Raw genomic sequence first — 16,837 nt, forward strand, 5'->3', positions numbered from 1 at the left:
TGGGTCCAAGGAAATACACATTTTAAAAACTCTTAGATAAGACATCATCCTATTGTTTTCCCAAAGGATGTTCTGATTTCAGACAGCCCTTCTGTGAGTAGTGGAAATGCCCGTCTCACAGCCCCTCCTCAGCATTCCCCTATCTCCTTTGAAGGGTCATGGTGTCCCTAGTGTCTGATGTCACCATTATGTCACCGTGCTTTCCCCACAGGCGGTGTGGGCGTCATGTGCCCGCTGACAGAACAAGGCAAGCAGCTGGCTATTCAGGTGTCCAACATCCTGGGCATGGACTTCTGTGGCATCGATCTCCTCATCATGGACGATGGCTCCTTTGTGGTGTGTGAGGCAAACGCCAACGTCGGCTTCCTAGCCTTCGACCAGGCATGCAATTTAGATGTGGGTGGCATCATCGCAGACTACACCATGTCCTTGCTGCCCAATAGGCAGACTGGCAAGATGGCTGTCCTCCCGGGACTGTCCAGTCCCAGGGAGAAGAAAGAGCCAGAGGGCTGAGCTTCAGCTCAGGGAGTTGCAGAGAGCGTCTACGCCATCAACAATGGGTCTACCTCCAGTGAGAGTGAGCCTGAACTGGGAGAGGTCCGGGATTCCTCAATGAGCACAACGGGGGCCCCGCCCCCCGTGCTGCCTGAACCCGGCTACAACATTAACACCAGGATTGCTTCCGAATTAAAACTTAAGTGAATTTCTGCTTTTTGGCAGCATTTAAACCAAATCCTACCGCTTCCCTATAGTTTTGAGTGAATAAAATCCGGACTAATGTGATTTCATTTGCACAGAACCTAGAAATCCCATCTGGGCACTCAGCATTCTTTCTAACGATGACTTAAGCAAACGGCTTAGCTTTTTGGTTTTTACGAAGACTAATCTAAAAACCCTCACCACGAGCAACATCCCGACTGATCAACTTGAGACAGACGTCTGCTGCGAGCACTTGGATATACGGCTGGCCTTTAAGGCACTGACTTCTGTGCTGCTGCTTCTGGCTGTGATCAGCAGAGCCCGTTAAGTCAGAACGGCTCCTGGAAATACTGTACTCAGAAGCCCCCACCGGACGGAGGCGGGTGCAGAAGAGACCGAATGTGACTGCGGTTATGTGTCCTCCATTAAGTGTGTGTGCGTGATGTGTGGAGAATACACAGTGAGAGGAAACACTATGAGAGGATCAGTCTCTGCTCCCCGTCAATCACCATCTTGGCCATATTTCTCTGACACTCAGGATATGGTGTTTTAGGGAGCTTCCTCTTGAGCAGTGAAGCACTTTGTAGAAAGCTCGAGATCGAACGTTCTTTGACTTCACTGGTCGGCAGATACCCTGCTGCATAACTGGGGCTTTCTACAAATTGCTTTGCCGCTCCAAATTTATAGACCCTGCTTCAACTAATGCCAGCCCCAGCAGCCTCTTGCGCCTTTGCTGCCTTTGGCCTCAGCTGGAAATGCACTTCAATGAGCTAGTGGCCACACACTTTATTTCTTAAGCGTGCACTAGATTCGAACACCATGAACTTTCTTGTCAATGGACTCTGTTCGTTTGTCATCCAGAATCCGGTGGGTTTTTGTCATAGAAGCTATTGGAAGATCATCATTCTTCCTCTTCTCTCCTGAAACTGTGTACTGCTTAGCTGTAGGAGGTTTTCTTGTATGCATTGGTGTTGTGAGACTGTTGGGTAGATAGAGCCATTGGAAACACACTCTCGTCCCCTTGACCTGCTAGTCCTTACCCATTTTTCCACACTGAGGAGACTCAGGTATTAGGAATTACCCATTGCACATTTAGGGGAGGTCGGTGTTGGGTATTGTAGACATGACACCAAGTGCTTTTCATTTTAACACTTTAAGCAGTAGATGATGATCCTTCCCTTGGGAGAAATTATGGCATGAGATAGAGTTTTCTATTTCTGCTTATATGAGAATGAGCAAGGCTCCCTTTTCAACCAAACACACTAAAGGATAAGCCCTCAAGAGTTACCATAACCTCCTATTTCCTTGAGAGATCATACTCTTGAGCTGTGGTGTTGCCTGTGCCAAGAACACATAGAATTCCTCTTTGGAATAATCTCTGAAGCCGTGCAAGGTAAGAGATTGCACGGTGAGACCTCATTTTTCACAACACTCCTCCCGAGAGGTAGTCCCAAGCTCTGTCACCCATTTTATTTGTCCGACATATCTTCTAATGCTCTTTGGCTCTCAAAAAAAAAAAAAAAAAAAAGCTCTGTCACCCATTTTATTTGTCCGACATATCTTCTAATGCTCTTTGGCTCTCAAAAAAAAAAAAAAAATCATTCCTCAAAGCATAAATCTGCCCGTAAAGGACAAAGACCTACCAATATTGAGGAAGCTCACAAGTGGACAGTTTCCAAGGAAGACTCTAGAAATAGTCTGACTTACAGTCAGCTTCACTTGGACTAAACCTCCCTCTTCCCAAGGTGACTAGTTTGAAGGCAGCGACACCCATCTGGGTGTAAAAAATTCCTGTACTTACTCTGCTATAAATGTAAAAATGTGTATAAAGTCAACACTATTACATTTTTTCACAACACATCTAAATAGAAATTGGCTTTTAAAATATTGTAGCTAAAAGCACATCTCACCAAGTAATACTTAGACAATTGAAAAACGTTTGGCTCCGTGTGTTGGAGATGATGCACTGCACCACCGTAGTCTAAATGCAGTTTAACATAGGGTGCATGCCACTCAGTTGTAACTCTAGTAAACTGTACAGTTGACGAATGATAACGCTTCACCTTTATACAGGTTACGACACTTACCTTATCTCTACCACTCAGGGTGGGTTTGGGAGGACAGTTTTAGGTCTGTTCTTGTTGAATTGTCCAGATGCTTTCTACATAAACATCTGAACTGGGTGATGACCTTCTGGAAGCTGCATTCGCTCATTCCCACTGTTCAGTGTAAGCCCAATCTCCCCACTTTATCTAAAAGGATGCTAGCGGGCCCTGTCCTAGGCAGAGCAGCTAGAGGGTGCTTCCGGATCTGTCACAGGGGGCTCCTCTCCCAGCTGCTAGTGACATCTAGAGTCATTGGCACCATTGCTTGAAATTTGGCCTGGCCTAGAAGCAGAGAAAGCTGGTCATGCACCTGGCTTGTAGCTCCCCTCAAGGATTTCCCCTACTGGCCATGGGCCCTGTGAGCCTCAGTCACGTGTCTGGGCCACACTTGGTACAGCTGCCTACAAGACCTGCTGGAAGGAACATGAGGCTCAGAGCAAAATCTCGGTTCTGGCTCTCCCCTTAAGCAGCTGACTGACCTTGTGCAGTCAGGTGGATTCTGCCTCCATTTTTCCATTCTGCTGATCGGGGAGATGCCGACTCTATTTACCTCTTGGGGGTGCTTTGAGGTTGACATGAGTTAATTAATGAGACGTATGTCATGTGGGAGGTGGCAAAAGAATACCTCCCACATCTGGTTTTATAAGTTTATCCTCACCCCTCCCCGGAGGGAGTTAAGAAAGAAAGAGGCCATGAATTCTTGGCAGCAGCACACACTGAACAGTGTCAGGGGGCCTACAAAAAAATGCAGCTTCTCAGAGTCCTCACCACCCGAAAGGAGGAAGGCTCTCAGTGTACTCCAACAGCCTTCTGGGTGTATCGTATATAACCTGAAACTCCTGACTCTCATGTCAACTAATGGTCTTCCTTGTATAACATAAATTGCAGTGTTTGTACACGGTCTTCCCATTATCTTGAAACTGGTCAAAACTTGAATGCCAATAGCTCAGTCACTCAGAATATATATGATCCTGCACTTGGGAAAAATATCTTCATGCTATCTGTCTGATTGCTGAGGGCATGGGGTTGCCAGAATGTGGGATTGGGGCTTTAGGTGTTTAAAATCCGATAAAACAGTGTATGTGGATCCTAAGCTCTTACTGTCACCATTGCAGACTCCCTGACTCCAGCTAAGAGAGGATTCCTTAACATTTGGGGGTGGAACGAGGAGGAAAGCGAAGGAGAAAGGTCTTGAATACTTCTGTGGCATTTCATAGGAAGGAATAAGAAATTGAGATCATGTGGAATTCCAGGGGGAAGGAAGAAGAAATGGCTCTTCTGTGGATTGTTTAAGGAAAGAATCATGCACATGTATTCATTAGAAGTAGGGATCTTTGCAACTCTTCTGTAGAAGGAAAATGAGATGCACGGATTCTTATCAACCCTGAGGAAGTGGGAGAGACATCCTCTAGCACTTTACGTCCTGATGAATGCCAGTCTTGACGCAAATCCAGTGGGGACTGAAGCAACTCACTGGGGACTCCAGGATCTCCTAAGCAACAGCTGGCCCTTCTGGAAGTTAATGACCAGAATACCATGTGAAGGCAAGCCCAGAGCCGCAGCTCTCTGAGGTGGGTCCAAGGAGCCATGTCAGTGAACCCAAAGCCAGTATAACAGGGCACTTCAGCTTCATACTTTCCTTTGCACCTGGAGGTGAGGCTTCTATTTGCTCTAAGTCTATGCAGATGTTTGGGGAAGAGCTCTGACAACAGCCGTCTTTGTCACTGTCCCTGAAGTTAGTGTTCTTCGATCTGCTGTTGCAGCTTTGCAGCAAACCTGGTCCTGTTTTTGCCTCTGAGATTCCAGATCAGATCACGACTTTAAAGTGTTTTTACCCAGAGAACCCCCATCTCAGGAACACACTGTTTGAATACTTCCTTAAAACTATATTATTCTTCCTTTCCAAGTCTACAGTCGGACCCTGCAGCCCTCCCTTCCAAAACTCACACAGCTGAGTACGAAAACGTTCCTTCAAGCTTTCCCGTTTCCCTCTCCTAGCGTGGTTCCTGTGCCCACATGTGGCACTCTCCGGGGCCCGTGTGCCAGCATCCCAGCCCCGGCTGGTGGTCTCACTGTGCCATTTCACGTTCACTGTGCTTCGAGGCAACACTGGGGAAGTCACCCATCAAGCCAGATCTGAGGACACAGGAACAACAGCACCTTGGACACCAGTTCAGTTACCCATGTGATAGATGGAGGATCTGAATCCCAGAGGCCAAGACCACTTAGCGAGTCAGCCACAGGGCTGGGGCCCGGGCCGTCCGGTTCCCCATTGTGGTTGAGCCTACTGCCTGAGGTGCCTCTGTTCTTCCCTGACACCCAGCACTTGCTCCCATCCTGGACTTGCCCTCTGACCTTTCTCCCGCTGAGCCTCTGCTCTGGATCAACACAGTGTAGATGTGCCAGCTCTGAAGGGTTCGGCTCTTGGATGGCTTGTAAATGAGAGCCCCGCAGGTGTGTATGAGATTCCCCATGGTGCAAGCTGGCATATGGCCTGGGCCTTCAGACTGGCTAACACCATTTAGCCCCGCCTCACACCATCAGTGAGAGATGAGAGGGGAAGGTTCCCGCTGAGCTGGCTGAAGGCTCCCTCAGCCCCCGTTTGGCTTCTGTTTCCTCTCTGTGGAATTTCCTGGATTTATAGAGGCTTTTATGGGCCTCCGTGGAAGCCAAGGGCTTGAAAGTCCCGCATTTCTCCCGTCAGGCACCCCTGACGATTGGCACACATGCTCCCGCTGTAGTCAGCCACAAAGTCAAAAGTGCGCTCCCACTTCGTACTTCAGCCCCACGGTGCAGCCACCTGCAGCCAACCACCGGGCCAGGTCCCTACCTCTTGTAGCCCTCCTGTCAGCTGAGGACCGTCTACCCCTGGAGATCCAGACAAGTCTGATAACCAGGCCTTGGGATGTCTGCGATTTCTAAGGCGCTTACATTGTGGCAGCCACAAATGGCCCCAGACGTCTGCTACCTCATTTTAAGCAACGATGGAGTCTCATCCCTGCAGTGCATCGGCTGATGCGAAGCTCCGTTCTGTTCCCTGTTTTCACATACAAAAAATTCAAATGAGCCAGTGTGATGTGTATGTGTGTGTGTGTTGTATGCACACACACGCGCATGCGTGCCCATGAGTGTGGTTATGTGTCTTTCAAGGATGTGAGAGGAAACTGCATTGCAGACGTGGCACTCCCATTCATTAAATGCTCTTTTGAAACGCTACAGAGGAACCCATCACCTTCCACGCCACAAGTACCTGTCTCCCTTCTTGGGAGAGACCCCATTCATTTATGTTCTCTGTACGACAGCATCGCCAGTCCTTTCCTTAATTTGATTTTGGCCAATGCCCTTACCTTTAAGATTTTCCCTTCTCCAACAAGGGACTTATTTAAAAAATTCTTTTTAATGTTTATTCATTTATTTTAAGAGAGAAAGAGCTTGAGCAGGGGAGAGACAGAGAGAGGAGAGAAAGTATCCCAAACAGGCTCCATGCTGTTAGCACAGAGCCCGATGCAGCGCTCGAACTCATGAACCGTGAGATCATGACCTGAGCTGAAACCAGGAGTCAGACACTTAACTGAGCCACCCAGGCGCGCCACCACTGGCTAATTAAAGGTATTTCCCTGAACAAGGATAGCTCCCTCCTCAAGACAAACTCGAGTGTCATCTCTCAAGGTGATATTTCATTCCCATTCTGCTAGCCGGGCATCACCACAACTAGCTGTCAGGATCGTCACACTTTAAGGAAGGCAACGAGGACTAACGTCAATGGTGTCAGTTGGGATGGACATCCCCAGTTCACACCCCGACTTCTAGCTTGTGAGACCTCAGGAAAGTCACTTAAATCTTGCCAAACCTTTGTTTCTCTCCTCTACATGTGATAAATAAACACAATCTTGAATGTGAAGCACTTAGCCACATGCCTAGCCTTCAGCAGCTTCCTTTCCTCTTGATTTCTTCCCCGTCAGCAATCACACAAACAGCTCCTGCCCGTGACCATGGCTCTGTGCCAGGAGATAAAAGCTGGCAGACAGCAGCTTTACAGCTGGGAGGGCGAGGAGGGCTGGCAGCTGCTCAAGTTGCCATGGCTTAGGCTTAATAATTGGAAGGTCCCATCCGTACTTGAGATTTGGTGATGCTAGAGTGTAAGATGTAGGTGGTGTATTTGGCTTAGTCTTGTATTTGGGGAAGACTGCCTCAGACAACTGAGAGGCTGGGAAGCTGGTGAGCAGACTGACCTTGGATGATTTAGCACCTGTTTCTTTGGCTTTTCCTGTATCAGGTTTGCTGCCCTTGCATCAGATGGAAGGAGGAGGTGCAAGGGACTTGAATTAAATCTGTCAAACAGAGGGTGAGGGGAGTGCAGAAGTCCAGGGTGGTGCAGGGAACTCCGATGGCCCAATGGCACCATCTGGACTTGGCAGGGATGACAGCCCTGAGATCAATTGGAAGTAGCCTGTACAGTGGCTAAAATCCTGCTGTCCTGGGTCTGTCCTGAATGAGACTCCCAGAATCTCCTGTCTACAAGGAACGCTTGTCTCCTGTAAGGGGAGCTGGGGCTCTCGAGCCTTCTGCAGAACTAACAAAGGTCTCTGTGAAGGCAGGATTGGGCAGGTGGCTGGTTCGTTTTAGTCCCCCCCAGAAGTCCCCAGAGTGTTGGAGGTGTGCTGGAGCCAGCCCACACTGGCCCGTGAGAGTGGACTGTTACCTTTTCAGGAATTCGGGGAGCTGGTTTTTAAACACGACCATCATTGAACATTAAATTCTATAAACCTACAATTAAAGCATATTAAAAGCATAGGTAATAAATACTCAAAACTCATCACTTCCTAATTAGTTTACTACATTTTGCTGTTCTCAATGCTCGTGAAGTTACGCTGTCTGTTGTAGCCGTGCAGTGGAAACGCCATGCGCGTCTCTTCAAACGCCCCTATTCAGGGACAGCATGTTGGCAACTTGAAATCAGCCATAATGGGATATGTACCCCACAGAGATGCATCTCCAGTTTTTACCCCCGGAGGGCTGGTTGGTCAACATTCGTCAGCACACCACCGCCATTGGGTGACCAAGAAAGAAACAGCCACGTAAGCACTGGCACGCCTAAGTCCAAAGAGGTGGCCTGAGTGATGTATTTCTCAGACGTGAACGTACTGGTCTACCGTGCAGAGCTGGCAAAGAAAAGCACTCGAAAACGCTGCTTCTCTGCGTATTTTGTCTTGCCTCTATTTCTCACGCGTGAACAATGTGTTTAGTTTGCTCCTAAACCTAACAGAGTCATGTGTGAAGTTCCGTCTCACCGCGGGCTGGGCTTCAGCTCAGTTCCCTCCAGGAAAGTGAGTTTAGTTCCTCCATAATTGGCAAACTGGAAAATGTGCTCAAAGGGATATATCTTAACTAGGCACCAAAGGAGCTTATTTCCAAGTGGTTTCTACAGCAATAACAATGTTAACTTCTCCGACAGGGAAGAAATCATTTCTAAATGATTGTTTTGCTGTCTTTGCTTTTTATTAAAATTAGTACCATGGGACAAAATGCTTTGTTTTCCTTTGTTCTCCAAACTCTGTGCCTTTTTCAGTGAGAACCACATGCTGAATCTACATTTTGTTGTTTTCATATCATAAAAGGAGGGGGAAAGCTTCACAAAAACTTCATCCCATTCACTGGCACACCAGCTGCATTCTGAAAAACCATAATTTTCCTTTCAAGTGCCGAGTGTCATCTGAATTGTAATATTGCCAGCTCTCAACTGTCAAAATGATGGAGGAAAATACTAATGCAGATGGTGGGCGCTTGTCATGGGGCCTGCCTCTCGCACTCTCCTGGGCTGACATTTGAATTAAGATTCAAACAGCAAGAGAGGGCTGAAAGCCATTAACAATGGCCATGAGGTGCAGTCGGGGTCGCAGGAGAACTGAAAGGATCTGCGTACCCATCTGAAGAATGCTCCCAGGTCAGGCGGAGCCAGAGGCACCTATGTCTGCATCACACTTCACAGGGCTTCCTGGCAGAAACTGTGTTCGGACCTTTAGGAACTCCCTGTGGTCAGCACGAGGCCTGAGACCCTTGAACCTGGGCTGTTCTCCTCAATTTGTGAGGGGGAGGGAGCCCAGGTTGGGGCAAGAGAATGGCAGGGGTGATGCTCCATTGTTGGAGCCAGTGATGATTTGGGGATCACTACTGTCATACCATACCTGTGCTTCGACCCACACGCTGGGGAACGTGACCTGTGTTTCCTTTTATATGAACATCTTCAGAGGTCACAAAAGTAGAGAAAATAGTAAACCACCCAGATTTCAAATTATCACAATTTTCTATTTTTACTGCATCTACTCATTTCTTTTCCTTAAGCACTTAAAATAAATCCCACGCACTACATCTTTTCTCCTCTGCGTTCTTCAGCATGTATCTCTTCTGTGAAAGAAGGCATTTCCTTACACCTTTACCACATCTAAAAAAAATTAACAATTCCTTGATACCACCCACTTTCATTCTTTTTTTTTAATGTTTATTTATTTGGGGGGGGGGAGGAGCAGAGAAGGGGACAGAGGATCCGAGGTGGGCTCTGCGCTGACAGCACCAAGCCTGATGCAGGGCTCGAATTTATGAACCTGAGATCATGACCTGAGCCAAAGTCAGACAGACGCTCAACTAACTGAGCCACCCAGGTGCCCCACCCATTTCCCATTCTATCTCAAACTCCCCAAGTTGTCTCAGAAAGAATTACCTTTAGCTGAGCTGCAGACCAGGGTGTCTGATGGGGCAGGAGGTACACTGGCCCGATTATGGCCCTGGCAGAAACCATGGCACCAGTGGAGACACTCCTGGAGGGACACCAGCTGGCTATAGACACCCTCCCCATTTGTTGGATCTTGGGATTTCCTCTCCTCAAGGAATAAACCTATGAAGCTCCCCTTCTCTTTTCCAGGGTCCTGTGGTCTTCCTCTGAGACTTCCCCAGCCTCCATGCGCCCACCTGGCTGTCACTCTGGTACCCACCCCCTGCTTCTGCGGCTGTGTCTTTCATTGCAGGGATTTCCTAAATCAGGGAAGAGGCTTCTCGCAAGGATAACCTCTTTCCCCAACCTCAGATCTATTGTACCCTCAGGGAATCACAACCTTTCAGATCTCCCAAAGATCTTTGGCTTCTTCATTTGTTAGAACTTTTTGGCTGAGGGTCACCTGGGTGGCTCAGTCAGTTAAGCAACCAACTCAGCTCCGGTCAGGATCTCACAATTCACGGGTTCGAGGCTTGTGTCGGGCTCTGCGCTGACAGTGTGGAAACCTGCTTGGGATTATCTCTTTCCCTCTCTCTCTGCCCCTCTGCCACTCATGCTTTCTCTCTCTCTCAAAAATAAATAAACTTTAAAAGAAAAGAAAATTTTGGCTGGATTTCTCATGAGACACTGAGAGGACATCTGAGAAGCAGCTCACTGTGTCACACCCGAAGGCACACCTCTGATCAAAGACACAGGGTAACCGGGGCGCCTGGGTGGTTCAGTTGGTTAAGAGTCCGACTTTGGCTCAGGTCATGATCTCACGGTTCGTGGGTTCGAGTCCCACATCGGGCTCTGTGCTAACAGCTCAAAGCCTGGAGCCTGTTTAATATTCTGTGTCTCCTTCTCTCTCTGCCCCTCCCCTGCTCGTGCTCTGTCTCTCTCTCAGAAATAAACAAACATTAAAAAAAATTAAAAAAAAAAAAAAAGACACAAGGCAACCAATGCACTACCTGCTCTGGGATTTTTTTTTTGCTACTAAGAACATTAAGACAATTGGTGAAATCTGAATAAGGGCTGGATCTTATTGTCTGATAGTATCAGATCAGTATTAATTTCCTGATTGTTATGATTGCGCTGATGAATGTATGCAAGAGCGTGTCCCTGTTTTTAGAAAATAACACATTAAATGTTGGGGAGGTAAAGGGGCATCATGTCTGCAACTTACTTCCCAATGGTTCGGAAAACAGTGAATATCTAGAGAGAAAAAAAATAATAAAGTAAATGCAGTATGAAGCGTTTGGGGAATCTGGATGAAAGCTACACAGGAATTCTCTGTATAAACAGTCTGAAGAAATCTGAAATTACATCTGCCTCCTCTGCTGGGTTCACTCCATTAATCCTTCAGTTTGGGGGCATTTCCTTTTCTCTCTTCTCTCTCTTTTCCACAGGAAATCTCCTTCTTTTCCGTGGTATTAATTACCATCTACATGATACTCTCAAATTTATCTAGGGCTCAAATTCATGAGATCAAGACCTGAACCAAAGTCGGACGCTTAACCAACTGAACACCCAGGTGCCCGTAGGCTGCTTTTCTTAATGTCAGAACGCATGCCCAGCTGCCTACCTTTCTATCCTCAAATGTCTCACCTGTTTCTTGGTCTTGCCCTGCCCCAGTCTGAGTGCCTGTTCTTCTCTCTTCACTAACTCCTCTTCCAGGGCCTCCCCACCTGAGTGCATGATGCCAACTGCTTGCTCAAACCAGAATAAAGTAAGGATGCCTGGGTGACTCACTCAGTGAAGTATCCAACACTTGGTTTCAGCTCAGGTCATGATCTCACAGTTTCATGAGTCTGAGCCCCACTTCAGGCTTTGTGCTGACAGCACAGAGCCTGCTTAGGATTCCCTCTCTCCCTCTCTCTCTGCCCCTCCCCTGCTCACACTGTCCTTGTCTCCCTCAAAATAAATAAATAAACTTTAAAAAAGAAAAAAAAAGAAACAGAAGAAAGTGAACCACAACTCCAGTACTTACTTTTGGCTACTATCTTCCCATCCCCCATGTACACTTTTATTTCTTGCGGTGAAACTTGACTTTCAAATTATGAATGGTTTTTTTGTCACTGAAACCTTTTTTTGCCTTGTTGATTAAGATGTTCTGGGGGATCTATGATCCTTACAAAGGTTTGCAACACAAACCTTTTATATTATATTATATTTATTATATTATATTATATTATATTATATTATTTTATATTGTAAAAGACAACAATTTTATAATATATAATCCTAGGCTTATAATCTGGTCCCAATAGTAAGCTTGTTCATATGCTTTTAAAGCCTGCTGATGCTTTCTGAAGACTTTGCAATGTTTGTAGACATCAAAAAGATTTATCTCCATCACATTGCCATCAATACTGATGAATATCAGGAATGACATACTTTTTCTATCAAACAAAATGATGACATGGTCTGTCATTCAAGTAATGGCTCGTTATCTTTTTTTGAAGTATTTACTTTGTCAAACAATTGTTTCTCGTGACCTGTTATTCTTGAGAGATGTCACACTTCATTGGGCCATTGTGAATACAGAGACCCCTCACTTGCCTGTACATGTACCTCTGCAGGGGGATCCACTGGTGCTAAAGCAGTTTGTTACTAAGCTTGGTCATCTGAGGACCTATGACACAGCCCCGCTCCACAGCTGTCAGTGATTAAAGGTCACATAGGAGGAAGGCAGAGCAACTGCTCAAAGTGAATTTCTGTTAAGGTTCATAGACAACATGATCAGATTTGTAACAGTGAACATGTACTTGCTGGTAGAAAAAATTTCACTAGACCTTTCAAGGGGGATTCCTCAGCTCCATGGCTGCAAATTCTGCTGAAGATGCATGGGGAAGATACGGTAACCTGGCGGGAAAGACCAGAGACACTCTGTGGAGGACACAGAGCATCACCAAAACTCCTGGTTCTCTTTGACCTGATTGTAGTAAGCCACACTTCGCAGAGATCTCTGGAATTGAGATTATGTCCTGCATCACTGTATCGCATATGAAGATGAAATACATTTTCATTGAAGAGTCAAAAGAAATGAGGGCAAAATAAAACATTTTCAGATTAATGAAAGAAGGAAAATCTGAGAGTTTGCCATTAGCACACCCTCACTACCGGAAATACTGAAGGATGTATCAATAATGTGAGCCCAGATCAAAGTAGGAAAAGCAAGAAGGATTATGATGACTTTATAGAATAATAATAATTGTGACTTGTGGGCTTTTTAAAAGGTGTATTTATTTTGAGAGAGCGGGAGAGGGCGTGTGAGTGCTTGAGATGGGGGAAGGGCAGAGATGGAGAATCCCAAGCAGGATCCGTGCTGTCAGTGCAGAGCCCATCAAGGGGCTCGATCCCACGAACTGTTGAGATCATGACCTGAGCGGAAATCAAGAGTCGGATGCTTAACCGACTGAGCCACCCAGGTGGCCCATAAAATATATTTAAAATAAATAACAGTAATAATGTATAAGATAGGGGGCAGTAAATGGAATTAAAAGGTTTTAGAGATCCTGTATTATTCAGGATGAGAGTAAACATCCTGAAGAATTTGAGACTTTGTTAAGTTAGGGATGACTATCTGAATTTCTGGGGTAACCACTGAAAGAATGGAAACACGGTACATACCCTACAATCGAGTAGAGAGGAGGAGAAAATAGAATGAAAAAAATGTAGTCAATCCAAAAGAAAGAAGAAAATAGAACATGCAGAACAAATAGAAGACACAAAATAAGATCGTAGCTTTAAACTCAAATAATTCAGTGTGTAAATAAAATGTAAGTGGCCAAATGCTTCTTTAACAGTTGCCAATATAAAAATATCTAATTATAGTTTTACAAGAGATATATCTAAAAAGTAAGGATACAGACTGTTTGAAAGTAAAAGATTGCAAGAAGAAATATCAAGCGTTTCAGTCAGGATTTAGTTGGGAAAACAGAAGCCTCTAGGCGTTCAGAGTAAAGGGCTTTATTTAATACAGGGAATCAGAGGCTTCAATGATCTTTGTTTGAAACAGCTGGGTGATAAAGATCAGGGACCAAAGGTCAGCAAGCTGCTTTCACAGAAAATCTGCTTTCAGGAAAGCAACTGGGTGATTTTCAGGAGGATTAATAGCTGCTCCTTCTCATCCAGCTTCCAAATCCTGTGCAGTTGTCTCTCATTGGCTAAGTTCAATACAGAATCATAAAGAAAAGAGATATGGGGAACTGTACAGTTCCAAGCTTCCCTTTGGAAGCAGAGGTAAATGCTGAAGGAAATAATGAGGATGCCTACTTGAGATTAAGCACTCCAACCCAAAAGGAAATATGTGAATATCAGATCAAAGTAGACTCTAAGGTCAAAAGTATTACTAAAGACAAAGAGAATTGCTTCATGATACAAAATAATAATAAAGATTCAATTCACTGGGAAGATCTAATATTTGAATTTGCACTTATCTAATAACAAAGTGTCAAAATATATAAAGCAAAAATTGACAGAACCACAAAGAGAAATAGATACACCCACAATGATATTGGATGGGTTTGATATACTTCTCCCAGAAATAAACAAATAATTCAACAAGGATATGCAAGATTTTAAAGTATGAACGAGGTCAACTTAATGGACATACATAGGGCGATGTGCTCAATAATCCTTTTCTAGCACACAAAGAATGTTCCCAAATATTGAGCATGTCCTGGGAGATAAGGTAAATCTCAACAAAGTTCTAAAAGTCAGAGTTGTACGCAACTGACCTCAATAAAAGTAAGCTAAGGGGGCGCCTGGGTGGCTTAGTCGGTTAAGCGTCCGACTTTCGCTTTGGTCATGGTCTCGCGGTTCGTGGGTTCGAGCCCCGCGTCGGGCTCTGTGCTGACTGCCAGCTCAGAGCCTGGAGCTTGTTTCAGTCTGTGACTCCCTCTCTCTCTGACCCTCCCCTGCTCACGCTGTCTCTCTCTCTCTCTCTCTCTCCTAGAAATAAATAAAACATTAAAAAAATTTAAAAAAAATAAATAAATAAAAGTAAGCTAGGAATCAACAACAAGGAGGCAATTAAGGTCGTCTTGTTTCAAAAATTAAGAGTCATAGAACATAAAAAATTAAGAAGTATTTAGAACAAAAACAGGGGTGCCTGGGTGGCTTAGTCGGTTGAGTGTCCACCTCTTAATTTTGGCTCAGGTCATTATCTCAGGGTCATGAGACTGAGCCCCACATTGGGCTCCATGCTGAGCATGGAGCCTGCTTGAGATTCCCTCTGTCCCTCTCCCTCTGCCCCTACCCAGCTTGCGCTTATGTGCTACCTCTCTAAAAGAAAAAAAGGGAAATATTTAGAACAAAATGACAATTAAAATACTGTAACTCATACTATGTAGGATAAACTAAGGCAGTATTTAGAGGGAAATGTATAGCCTTAAAGGCAAGTGTTTGAAAAACAGAAAGACTGGCAATTAAATTACTAAACATGTGAAAAAGGAGATTATAGCCCACGATCAAGAGGAACATCTGTCAAAAAGAACAATAAACTAAAACACTCTTTAATTTAAACAATTTTATAAATAGATTCGGGGGGGGGGCACCTGGGTGGCTTAGTCGGTTAAGCATCCGACTTCGGCTCAGGTCATGATCTCACGGTTCGTGGGTTTGAGCCCCACATGGGGCTCTGTGCTAACAGCCAGCTCAGAGCCTGGAGCCTGTTTAGGATTCTTTGTCTCCCTCTCTCTCTGACCCTTCCCTGCTCATGCTGTTTCTCTCTCTCAGAAATAAATAAAAAACATTAAAAAAATAAACAGATTCAGTGGGGAAGGACTCATGAACAAGAACTCCAGGGTGGAGAAGAAAGAGAACAGATATCAGAGGGGAGACAAAAGACAAAGGGGCCTTTGAGTATGGCTGAGGAGAGAGCTAGGTTCAATGAAATGGATTTGGCAGACTTCTTCTGAATAGGGAAGTTCCAATATTTTCTTTTCAATTATCTGCTGAAGAGTTGTTGACCCCCCTCCGCACCCCTCCAACTCTTCAGCAGACATCTGCTTGAAAGAGTGGACTCGTATCTGGGGTCAGGGGCTGAGAGTCAAGCAGCAGGAGTGCGTTCTGGGAGAGAGGAACCAACAGTTGTGAGATGAACTGCGCAGAGGACGATGCATCCGGAGTGCCAGGCGTGTGGCAGGAAGTAAGGCCCTGCGACCTTAGCCATGGTGGAGAAGCAGAAGAAACCCACAGGTATGGAATGGGGGTTCCAGCAGATTTTCCCTAGGCCTGAAGGGGCAGCATGGCACACCAGACATATGTTTATTGTATGTACCGGGGTGACTTAATTTACAGGGAGGGGCATAAAGCTGTCCCACAGCAGGGCACCTGGGTGGCTCAGTCGGTTACGCAGCCAACTTCAGCTCAGGTCATGATCTCGCAGTCAATGGGTTCAAGCCCCGTGTCGGGCTCTGTGCTGACAGCTCAGAGCCTAGAGCCTGTTTCAGATTCTGTGTCTCCCTCTCTCTCCGGCCCTCCCCCACTCATACTCTGTCTCTCTCTGTCTCAAAAATAAAATAAACATTACAAAATTTTTTAAAAATTAAAAAAAAACGCTGTCCCACAGGTCCCCGACATCTTCTCTCTTGGATGTAGATCAACCCAAGATGCAAAGTGCTAATGGGTAGGCTGCTTGGCAGATCTGGAGGGGGAAAAAGGATGTGATAAGTGACCAGGGTCATCAGTGGGAGGAGCCAGTACAGCCATGGTCACACCAGGACCATTTTACAACAATAATGGATGAGGTTATGGGGGGGATCAAAGTGACAAAGCTACTAAAGTGAGAGAACAGGGCTTTGAACCCAGGTATGTCTGCCACGGAGGCCTGCACTCTATCCTTTGCATCAGTATAGATGGCTCACGTCTGCTTCAGTCATTGTTGAAGAAAAGAAAGGCCCCAGCCTGGAATGGTATCTCAGCTAATCCAGGCTGGGTGCCCTGCAAACACCTCGGATGGGTGTCACATTTTGCTACTTGTATTTGATACGTTTCGTATCTTGTTCTTCTGCTATTCCTCCTTTTCTGCCTTCTTTTCACTAAGTGGATATTTTCTAGTGTACTGTTTTAATTTCTTTGTTGATTTGTAGCTACCCTTCAGAGTAATTTTCTCAGTGATTGTTCTAAGACCTATAATGGACATTTAAGTCACAATCTACCTCAGAATAACACTACCTTAATGCCAGGAGGACAGGAAAAGTTTGCCTCAGTATAACTCTATCCCCTACATGCTTCCTTGGCAAAGATCTATGAAACATGTGTCCCTGGGAGACTTCTG

At 45.6% G+C, this 16,837-nt stretch overlaps 1 protein-coding gene across 1 annotated transcript in view; it reads left to right on the plus strand.

Annotated features, from left to right (window-relative positions):
* RIMKLA (ribosomal modification protein rimK like family member A) overlaps positions 1-2,227 on the plus strand; it is a 30,291-nt gene extending 28,064 nt beyond the window's left edge. The window contains exon 5 of the mRNA XM_039238721.1: positions 212-2,227. Within this exon, the coding sequence (XP_039094652.1) occupies positions 212-513 (302 nt within the window). The 3' untranslated portion in view covers positions 514-2,227. The remainder of the gene's footprint in view (positions 1-211) is intronic.
* The last annotated feature ends 14,610 nt before the right edge of the window (positions 2,228-16,837 follow it).

The sequence above is a fragment of the Hyaena hyaena genome, unplaced genomic scaffold, assembly GCF_003009895.1.
Source record: "Hyaena hyaena isolate Hyena2069 unplaced genomic scaffold, ASM300989v1 scaffold_144, whole genome shotgun sequence".
NCBI classification, from domain to species: domain Eukaryota; kingdom Metazoa; phylum Chordata; class Mammalia; order Carnivora; family Hyaenidae; genus Hyaena; species Hyaena hyaena.